This window comes from Diceros bicornis, chromosome 20, assembly GCF_020826845.1.
Source record: "Diceros bicornis minor isolate mBicDic1 chromosome 20, mDicBic1.mat.cur, whole genome shotgun sequence".
Taxonomy (NCBI): Eukaryota; Metazoa; Chordata; class Mammalia; order Perissodactyla; family Rhinocerotidae; genus Diceros; species Diceros bicornis.
In genome coordinates this window covers 27,210,428-27,221,706 of record NC_080759.1, presented here as the reverse complement: position 1 = coordinate 27,221,706, position 11,279 = coordinate 27,210,428, and the positions used below count along the sequence as shown (strand labels likewise).

Here is an 11,279-nt window from a genome sequence, read left to right as displayed (position 1 = left end):
CCCATAATAATTAGTGATGCTGAATATCTTTTCATGTGCCTGTGGACTATCTGTATATCTTCTTTAGAAAAATGCACTCCACCCAGAGTGATTGCACATCAGTTGGAGTGAGCGTGCTGGAAATCAGAGTTTGAGAGATTTAGAGGCAGAAGAGAAGCATCCTGGGAAGTTTCTGAGGGTGAGAGAAAGTCTGGGCCATGGGAGGCCTAAGCTTTTAGACGAGCTTGGAGCTGGGGACCTCGACAGAGCAGATGCCCAGAGGGTCCTTAAGATAGAATCCAAGTGAAGAAGGGCCAGGGAGCTGGAGCAGGGGCATCTCCTGGGCTAAATGGAGTTCCCAGGGCTGCTGGCTACCTGCATGCTGGGTCTCCTGGAAGCCCAGGGTGCAGGAGACAATTTGAGGCACCGAGACGCTCAACCGCTGTTGGCACCCTTGTGCACAGGAGACCCCTCCACCTGCCCCGTGCTCAGCAAACCGGGTGACCAAGGGTCTCACAACAGAACCTACAAGGGCCACTCCCTCCCCCCATTCCCCACCCCCTGCCTCTGCACCTCACTGCTTGTCTTTCCCCAACAGCCAACCAGGAACAAAAGTGAGTGAGAAATAAGGATTTGAGCATTTTCAAAATCTTATAATTTTATTAAGAAAGCTAAAGAAAATTTCCCAAAGTCTATGAAGGCAAAACTTCCTACATGATTATTAAATAAACGGAGCGGTGTTAGTGTAACATCATTGTTCCGAGAGAATCATCCAGTGTATGCTCCCAGAGGAAGTCTCAGGGCTTCTGGGCGCTCAAGGCCCGTGACGTTAGCATCCCCCGGAGGCCAGGCCACAGAGTGTGGGATCCAGACCTAGCAGCCTTCGCAAGCAACCTTGGCTCCTTTGGGCAGAAGGAAGACGACGCTCTGAAGAGTCCTCGTCACAGCAAGTCTCCGGCTCCCGTGGTCCTTCCCTGGGTGATGCCAGCCAAGGGAGGCTTTGGCGGCCGGCATCGGCCAGGCTCCTGGGCGGCGGCCGCCTGTCCTGGCTGCGCCTTTGGCTCCTTCCGGGTGGCGGGGTGTCGCGTGGGGCGGGCGGCTCTGCGCTCCTCCTCGAGGTGCTTTCCGCTCTGTGTCGGTGTCGCGGGCAGTCCCGGCGCAGAAGCCCGCAGGGAGCAGAAAATAGTTCCCGGTTGAAGTCTCGGTCGTCCCAGGAGAGGTGGCCCAGCTTAGGGTAGAAAGGGAGCGGCCAGGGCCCAGAGTCCGCTGAGCTCCGGGTTCCCGGCGTCTCTGGCCCGGGAGGCTCCTCTGCGGAGTCCCAGGCCTGGCGCACACAGCGGGGAAAGTTGGGCTCCATCGCTTCAGCCGCTGAGAGGAGGAAAATGTTTTCAGGGATCCCTTCCTTTCCAATTTATACTCTCCTGGCTCTTAGGCCTCCAACCAAAGGATATTAGACTGGACTGTGATCTTTCCTCAGGTGCAAATTGCTTAGGAAGGCAGGACCTGATGAGATTAAGAGAAAATCCAATCATCTTGGAGGCAGTTTTCCGAACTGGAATTGATTTTGTTGCTGGATAGGATTAACGTTTGTTTATTTTTAAAGAAACTACAGGTAGAGGGGCTTGGTCGAGACAAGCTATTTGGAAGGTTAATCTTATATAAAACCCTCCTATGTGCCTGACACTTTTAGGTAACTTGACGTCCAGTGATTCTCATGGCCCTTCTGCTTGGGAGCTACCATCAGATTTTACCCAGATGACCAGAATGAGAAGTGGCTATTTTTTTTATTATTATTTTTTATTGTGAAATTTTTGTCGTACATTATTGTTTATCAGTCACCATATAAGTGCATCCCTCCACCCCTTGTGCCCACCCCCCATCCCCCTAGCCCCTGGTAACCACCAAACAGTTCTATCTGTCCGTGTGTTGGTTTATCTTGCACATATGAGTGAAATCATGCACTGTTTGTCTTTCTCTTTCTGGCTTATTTCACTTAACATAATACCCTCCAGGTCCATTCATGTTGTTGCAAATGGGACAATTTTGTCTTTTTTTAATAGCTGAGTAGTATTCCATGGTGTATATATATATATATATATATATATACCACATCTTCTTTATCCAATCATCAGTCAAGGGACACTCAGGTTGCTTCCATGTCTTGGCTATAGTGAATAATACTGCGATGAACATAGGGGTGCATAAGCCTCTTTGGATTGTTGATTTCAAGTTTGTTGGGTAGATACCCAGTAGTGGGATAGCTGAATCATAAGTTATTTCTATTTTTAATTTTTTGAGGAATTGCCATACTGTTTTCCATAGAGGCTGCACCAGTTTGCATTCCCACCAGCAGTGGATTAGGGTCCCCATTTCTCCACAGCCTCTCCTGCATTTGTTGCTTTTTGTCTTGGTGATTATAGCCATTCTAACGGGTGTAAGATGATATCTTAGTGTGGTTTTGATTTGCATTTCCCTGATGATTAGTGACGTTGAGCATCTTTTCATGTGCCTATTGGCCACCTGTATATCTTCTTTGGAGAAGTGTCTATTCATTTCCTCTGCGCATTTTTTGATTGGGTTGTTTGTTTTTTTGTTATTCAGTTGTGTGAGTTCTTTATATATTATGGAGATTAATCCCTTGTCAGATATATGGTTTGCAAATATTTTTTCCCAGCTGGGGGGTTCCCTATTCATTTTGATCCTGGTTTCATTTGCCTTGTAGAAGCTCTTTAATCTGATGAAGTCCCACTTGTTTATTATTTATTTTGTTTCCCTTGTCTGAGTAGACATGGAATTCAAAAAGATCCCTTTATGGCTGATGACGAGTAGTGTACTACTTATATTTTCCTCCAGGAGTTTTATAGTTTCAGGTCTCACCTTCAGGTCTCTGATCCATTTTGAGTTAATTTTTGTGTATGGCAAAAGAAGATGGTCTACTTTCATTCTTTCGCAAGTGGTTGTCCAGTTTTCCCAGCACCATTTATTGAAGAGACTTTCCTGTCTCCACTGTATGTCCTTAGCTCCTTTGTCAAAGATTAGCTGCCCATAGATATGAGGTTTTATTTCTGGACTTTCAATTCTGTTCCATTGATCTGTGTGTCTGTTTTTGTACCAGTACCATGCTGTTTTAATTGCTATTGCTTTGTAGTATGTATTGAAGTCAGGGATTGTGATTCCTCCAGCCTTGTTCTTCTTTTTCAGGATTGCTTTAGCTATACGGGGTCTTTTTTTGCCCCATATGAATGCTAGTATTCTTTGTTCTGTTTCTGTGAAGAATGTCCTTGGGATTCTGATTGGTATTGCATTGAATCTGTAGATTGCTCTAGGTAGTATGAATATTTTAACAATGTTTATTCTCCCAATCCAAGTGCATGGACTCTTTCTACATTTCTTTATGTCATCATTGATTTCACTCAGTAATGTCTTATAGTTTTCATTATATAGGTCTTTCACTTCCTTGGTTAAATTTACTCCTAGATATTTTATTCTTTTTGTTGCAATTGTAAATGGGATTGTCTTCTTGAGTTCCCTTTCTGTTAGTTCATTGTTGGTGTATAGAAATGCAGCTGATTTCTGTAAGTTGATTTTGTACCCTGCCACTTGGCTATAGTTGTTGATTATTTCTAATAGTTTTCCAATGGATTCTTTAGGGTTTTCTGTATATAAGATCATGTCATCTGCAAACAGCAAGAGTTTCACTTCTTTGTTGCCTATTTGGATTCCTTTTATTCCTTTTTCTTGCCTAATTGCTCTGGGCTGAACCTCTAGTACTGTGTTGAATACAAGAGGCGAAAGTGGGCACACTTGTCTTGTCCCTGTTTTCAGAGGGATGGCTTTCAGTTTTTCCCCATTGAGTATGATGTTGGCTGTGGGTTTGTCATATACGGCCTTTATTATGTTAAGGTACTTTCCTTCTATACCCATTTTCTTGAGAGTTTTTATCATAAATGGATGTTGGATCTTGTCAAAAGCCTTCTCTGCATCTATTAAGATGATCAAATGGTTTTTATTCCTTGTTTTGTTAATGTGGTGTATCACATTGTTTGATTTGTGGATGTTGAACCATCCCTGTGTTCCTGGTATAAATCCCACTTGATCATGGTGTATGATCTTTTTAATGTATTGCTGTATTCGGTTTGCCAATATTTTGTTGAGGATTTTTGCGTCTATGTTCATCAGGGATATTGGTCTGTAGGTTTTCTTCTTAGTATTGTCTTTGCCTGGCTTTGGTATCAGGATGATGTTGGCCTCGTAGAATGTGTTGGGAAGTGTTACATCTTCCTCTATTTTTTGGAATAGTTTGAGAAGGATAGGTATTAAGTCTTCTTTGAATGTTTGGTAAAATTCTCCAGAGAAGCCATCTGGTCCTGGACTTTTATTTTTTGGGAGGTTTTTGATTACTGTTTCAATCTTTTTACTTGTGATTGGTCTACTCAGGTTCTCTATTTCTTCTTGATTCAATTTTTGGAGGTTGTACGAGTCTAGAAATTTATCCGTTTCTTCTAGATTGTCCAATTTGTTGGCGTATAGTTTTTAATAGTATTTTCTTATAATCTTTTGTATTTCTGTGGTATCTGTTATAATTTCTCCTTATTCATTTCTAATTTTATTTATTTGAGCCTTCCCTCTTTATTTCTTGGTGAGACTGGCTAAGGGTTTATTAGTTTTGTTTATCTTCTCTAAGAACCAGCTCTTTGTTTCATTGATCCTTTCTACTGTTTTTTGGTTTCAATTTCATTTATTTCTGCTCTGATTTTTATTTCCCTCCTTCTGCTAACTTTAGGCTTTGTTTGTTCTTCTTTTTCTAATTCTGTTAGGTGTAGTTTTAGGTTGCTTATTTGGGCTTTTTCTTGTTTGTTAAGGTGGGCCTGTATTGCTATGAGTTTCCCTCTCAGCACCACTTTTGCTGCTTCCATATGAGTTGGTACGGTGCATTTTCATTTTCATTTGTCTCCAGATATGCTTTGATTTCTCCTTTAATTTCATCAATGATCCATTGGTTGTTTAGTGACATGTTGTTGAGCCTCCACAGCTTTGTCACTTTCCTGGTTTTTTCCTTGTAGTTGATTTCTAACTTCATGGCATTATGGTCTGAAAACATGCTTGTTATGATTTCAATCTTCTTAAATTTATATAAGCATGCCTTGTTTCCCAACATATGGTCTATTCTTGAGAATGTTCCGTGCATGCTTGAGAAGAATGTGTAATCTGCTGTGTTTGGATGGAGTGCTCTGTATATGTCTATTAAGTCCATCTCATCTAGTTTTTCATTTAGGTCCTTTATTTCTTTATTTATTTTCTGTCTGGGTGATCTGTCCATTGATGAGAGTGGGGTGTTAAGATCCCCTACTACTATTGTGTTCTTGTTAATCTCTCCTTTTAGGTTTGTTAATAGTTGCTTTATGTACCTTGGGGCTCCTGTATTGGGTGCATATGTATTTAAAAGTGATATATCTTCTTGGTGGAGTGTCCCTTTTATCATTATATATTGCCCTTCTTTGTCTCTCATTACCTGTTTTATCTTGAAGTCAACTTTGTCTGATATAAGTATGGCAAAACCTGCTTTCTTTTGTGTGCCGTTAGCTTGGAGTATTGTCTTCCATCCTTTCACTCTGAGCCTGTGTTTGTCTTTAGAGCTGAGATGTGTTTCCTGGAGGCAGCATATTGTTGGGGCTTGTTTTTTAATCCATCCCACCATGCTGTGTCTTTTGATTGGAGAGTTCAGTCCATTTACATTTAGGGTAATTATTGATATATGGGGGCTTTTCGTTGTTATTTTATTGCTCTTTTTCCAGTTCTTTTGCATGTCTTTTGTTTCTCGTCCCATGTGTTTCAGACTACCAATTTAGTTTGGTAGTTCTGTATGGGGGTTCTCTTAGTTTTCTCTTCCTTTATAATGTGTGAGTCTTTTCTGATTATTTGGTTAGTGGTTACCATGAGGTTTGTATAAAAAATCTTGTGGATGTGATAGTCCATTTTTTTATGGCCTCTTATTCCCTTAGACTAAGTCGATTTGATCCCTTTCCTCTTCCCCTTCTAAGTTATTGTTGTCACATCTTATTCCTTCTTGTGTTGTGAGTTCGTGTTTAACATGATGTTATATTTATGCTTGGTGCTTACCTTCCCTTGATATTTGGTTTTATATTTAAGTGTTTGCTAATCTATTTTGATAGAGGACGGCAATTTTTCTGGTTTTGTCAACCTGTTTTCCTCCTCGTTCAAAACTTTGAATCCCCTTTCTATTTTTTTCCTCAGGGATGAGGGCCTTCTTGAGCACTTCTTGTAGTGGGGGTCTTGTGGCAATAAACTCCCTTAGCTTTTGTTTATCTGGGATAGTTATTATTTCTCCATCATATCTGAAGGATATTTTTGCTGGATAGAGTATTCTTGGCTGAAAGTTTTTGTCCTTCAGAATTTTGAATATATCGTTCTACTCTCTCCTAGCCTGTAAAGTTTCTGTCGAGAAATTGGCTGAGAGCCTGATAGGAAATCCTTTGTATGTTATTTTTTTTTGTCTAGCTGCCCTCAATATTTTTTCTTTGTCATTGACTTTTGCCAGCTTTACTACTATATGCCTTGTAGAGGGTCTTTTCGTGTTGATATATTTAGGAGATCTATTGATTTCATTCATTGGTATTTCCAGCTCCTTCCCCAGGTTTGGTAAGTTCTCAGCTATTATTACTTTGAACAAGTTCTCTGCTCTTTTTTCTCTCTCTTCTCCCTCTGGAATACCTATAATCCTTATGTTGGATTTCCTAATTGAGTTGGATATTTCTTGGAGAGTTTCTGCATTTCTTTTTAGTCTTAGTTCTCTTTCCTCCTCCATCGGTAGCATTTCTGCATTGCTGTCCTCAATATTGCTAATTCTTTCCTCCATATTGTCAGCTCTGATGCTTAAGGCTTCCAGATTTGTCTGTATCTCCTCTATTGTGTTTTTTATCTCTAAGATTTCTGATTGGTTTTGTGTGTGTGTGTGTGTGTGTGTGTGTGTGTGTGTGTGTGAGGAGATCAACCCTGTGCTAACATCTGCCAATCCTCTTTTTTTGCTGAAGAAGACTGACCCTGGGCTAACATCCATGCCCATCTTCCTCCACTTTATATGGGATGCCGCCACAGCACGGCTTGCCAAGTGGTGCGTCGGTGTGCTCCCGGGATCTGAACCGGTGAACCCCAGGCCGCTGCAGCAGAGCACGTGCACTTAACCACTTGTGCCACTGGGTCAGCCCCACTGATTGGTTTTTTTTTTACAGTTTCAATCCCTTTTGTGAAGAAACTCCTGATTTCATTGAATTGTCTGTCTGTGTTTTCTTGTATTATTAAGCTTTTTTATGATGGCTATTTTGAATTCTTTGTCGTCAAGGTTATACATTTCTGTGCTTTCCAAGTTGACTTCTAGATGCTTGTTATTTTCCTTTTGGTCTGGATATTTAATATATTTTTGCATGGTGCCTGTCGGTGTTGGCTTACTTTCCCTCATAGTGAAAATATGTGGTCTCAGTTTCCTCTTGCTGCCACTGGGTGGGCGTCAAGGCCTGTGTATTCTGGCCTGCCTCAATCCATGGGCACTCTGGTCAGCCCCTCACTGATCTGAGGCGTAGTTGAGTGGAGGCTGCTGGGGGAAAGCGTGGGAACAGCTGGAGCTGGAGTGTGGGAACAGCTGAGACTGGAGCGCAGCTAGGCCAAATCAGCTGCAGCTCGAGTACAGGTGGGTTGAAGCAGCTGCAGCTGAAGTGCCACTGGGCCAAAGAAGCAGGCACTGGAGCCCCACTGGGCAGAAGAAGCTGGAACTGGAGTGCACTGGGCCAAAGAAGGAGGAGCTGGAGCACTGCTGGGCCAAAGAAGCTGGAACTGGAGTATGGTGGGGCGAAGTTGCTGGCACCAAGTCAGCAGGAGCCTGAGTACAGGCCAAGTGGAAGCAGCTGGAGCCAGGGATTGGGGGGCAGTCAAGCCGAAGGAGCTGAGGACCGGGCATGGTCCAGCTGAAGGAGCTGGGGCCGTGGCGCAGGGAAGCCGGGGAAGCTGGAGCCGTGGGTTGGTCCAGCCAGAGCAGCTGCGGCTGTGGCATGGTGGGGCCTGAGCTGCTGGTGTGGAGTCACAGGCTCGCCTCACTGCTGGTCAGGCCCCAGGCACCTGGGGGCCGCTGCCTGTCGGGGTGGGGTGTGGTCGTGCTGCCCCTACTGGTGAGGCCTGGGCGCCTGGGGGCTGCTGCCTCTGGGGATGGGGCTGAGCTGAAGCACCCCTGTGCTGAAGTGCCAGTCGGGCGGGCCGGGTGGGGGAGGGGCGCTTACTTTCGCCTCCCCAATCTCAGAAGTTCCTCACCTCACTGTGGCTCCCTGCTCTCCTGAGGGGCTAGCTTGTTGAAACTACCCTCGCAACAGTTCTGCTCCCTCCGTAGGGGGATCCATTTGGGCTGTGAGGGGTCTTGGGGAGTGCCAGTTTTCACATGGTAAGCCGCCCCTCTCCCTCCTCTGAGAGCCGTGTGGTCTCATTCTCTGGGTCACAGTCCTTGGGGAAGGAAAGGAGCTCCTCTTACCTCCTTTAATAAAAGTGGCTATTTTTGTGTGAAATGACAGTGCTGATTAGTGACAGAAGTCAGACTCCCACCCTGGCCTTCTATTTGTCAATTTCTAAGTTAACATAGCTTCAGAATTTCTACCAACATTTATAATAGGGAAGGGTCAAGGTCTAGGGATGCAGATGTAGACTGTTTTGGGTTCAGGTTTGCTCCATCATTTCTGTATACAGTGACACTGTTGCCTAACCTCTCTGGTCCTCATATTTTCATCTGTGGATTGGAGATAAAACTAAATATTTTACAAGGTAACTTTTGTGTTTAAAAGGATAACAAAGGCTAAGTGATTAGATATTCCCTGGCAGAAAATAAGTAGTTCAATTACAATTATTAGTATTTTCAATGTCATTGTTGGTAATATGACTATGGACAGAAACATAAAATCAATGAATAACAAATATAAAATGTTTTCTTTTCTGTGTTTACTCTTGGTGGATTTTTTTTTGGGGGGGTATTTTATCTATAGTGAAATTGCATTTCTGTACAACCTTCCTCAGATATTTCGGACAATCTATGGGCAAACGTGTGACTGCATCCAAGCCTAGATTTCCTTGATTAGACATTGATGTCACAAAGTCAGTTTAATTCAAAGAGTTTAACAAGCATGATTTGATCATCTGCCTTGAGCAAGGTGCTGTGATGGGTGCTGCACATGCAGAATTGAAGAACTGGCTCCTGCTTTTACAGAGCTCACATTTTAGGGGGAGAGAAAAGTCTCAGTGAAGGGATCATGAGGACACAGCCAACTCTTGTTCCCTATGGTGGATATTTGATGCCAGGAAAGAATACTTTAATGTTTGAGATGTCTGGCATCAAAACCAGTCTCTTTGCCTGAGCCGAGGGAAAAGGACAATGGTAGAGGTAAGAATGAGAAATAAAGAAACAGAAAATGAGGGAAGAGAATCCAAACAAATAAAAGAAAAATAAGGAAATAATAAAAGAGGATAAAAACATGGACAACACAAGAAGCAGAGGATGAGAAGCTCTGATCAAGGCAGCCAATAGTGATAAGTTGAAGGGCTTCATTGGAGCAACATGGGATCTTTACAGCTGATTTGGGGCATAGGATAAGGATATTCAATACAGATTGCTCTGCAGGGCTGGGTTTAAGTGTGGGATAGACACTGTATAAACAACTATGTTCCCTTTGAAGGGTCAGCATGGACGTTACCGGCTCTGATGGCATAGAACCTTCCCAGACAGTTGTTTGAATCCCAGTGACAGCTGATTTCCATCAGAGAGGTCAGGGGCAGCTAGCCTGTGTCGTAGATGCAACAGAAAGACGCCACTACAGTGAGACCAGCAAAGTGGTCAGACAGCAGATAATCAATATCAGTCAACAACAAAGTGGGGATCACCTGACTGCAGACAAGGTCTCACCATTTCATATAGTTGGGATATCTTAAAATCTCTTTTCATCTATAAGAATTCCCCATCTCTTTCATTTTTTCCCCTTAAGTTTTTTGAAGAAAAGGGTATGTCAAGTACAACATACCACTCATTTTTCAAAGTTTCATTCATAAACAACTGTTCTGAGCATCAAGAACAGGGAAGTTCCATTGACCCTGTGTGCCAACATGGAGCAAGTTCATCCTTCAATATTGGGCATGTGAAACAAAAAGATACCTACCAGGTAGCTGTTTTCTCAAAACTAGAAATGTGATGATTTCAAAAAGGGAAGACAGAAAGAATATTTTATAGACTTCACAAATGATCAATGAAATTTATGTGAAATAAATGCAAATGGATTTTAGAATAAAACAGGCTCCATTTCTTTATCTACCTGTATAAAAAATAAGTTTTGTTCCCCTGTTATGGAAAAAGGTAGCATGAAAGAACCTAGGGTTCTGAGAAGAGTTAACAAGAACATGTGCAGGCAGGGATTGGGCTCCCTGGTGAGAGAGTCAGGAACAGTCTTAGTGTGGGGCAAGGGTTCTTAGGGATCCTGCCTCTGGATGGATAGAAAGTAAGTTCTTTTCTGTAGGGTATCAGATTCCAGTTTTGAGGTGAAGAATCCCTGCTGACTGACAACTTTCTTATAGCTAATCATTTTGCCTTTGAGAAGTAGTTTGGGCAAAATGCAGGCTCTTTAAGGGGGAAAATCACAGTGGTGTCTCTCACCCCTAGTAGCACAAGTAGGTGACAGCTGTGGGAGGGGTGTGATTTCAAGAGTGGTAGGATCTGGAGAATCCAGGAAACCTGGGCAGCACTGGTTACTCACAGAGTCCGTAAATGTTCTGATTCTAATTTGAACCCTTATTGTGTCCTCTAAGTAGACTAATTCTAAAGAGGTTCATTTTCTGTGATGGATCATAGAGAACTCTCAGCAGTGATCACTTTAATTCCAGGAACTTAAGCTGGAATATAGTCTATAAATTGGATTGCCATGCTGCTTTAAATACAAGGTAGTATCTTTGAAGATAGTAAGAAGGAGCGACGTCCAAAATAAAAAAAAAAAAAACTGAAAGTCAAGTTATTGAATTGTGTGTATAATATGATTTTTAGGACGTAATGATATTTATATGTTTGCATTTGCAGGGGTGTGATTGCATTTGCATAAAAATATGAATATACCCCAAAATATCAATAGTGGTTATTTATCAGTTGGGAGGTTGGGGAAAAGAGGGTGTAACTTCTCTTTCCACTTTATATTTTACTGTTCCATTTCATTTGAAAAGAAATATTTATTATTTTGATAAATGCTTTATTTAGAGACAATTTAAAAGAA

The 11,279-nt window shown here is 42.3% G+C and overlaps 1 protein-coding gene across 1 annotated transcript; it reads right to left on the bottom strand.

The window, feature by feature from the left end:
• Positions 1-808: 808 nt before the first annotated feature.
• On the bottom strand, positions 809-1,336 carry LOC131418934 (annexin-2 receptor-like). Its single transcript, XM_058563505.1, has one exon. It carries the CDS (start codon positions 1,334-1,336, stop codon positions 809-811), a length of 528 nt encoding a protein of 175 aa, XP_058419488.1.
• Between the last annotated feature and the right edge of the window lie 9,943 nt (positions 1,337-11,279).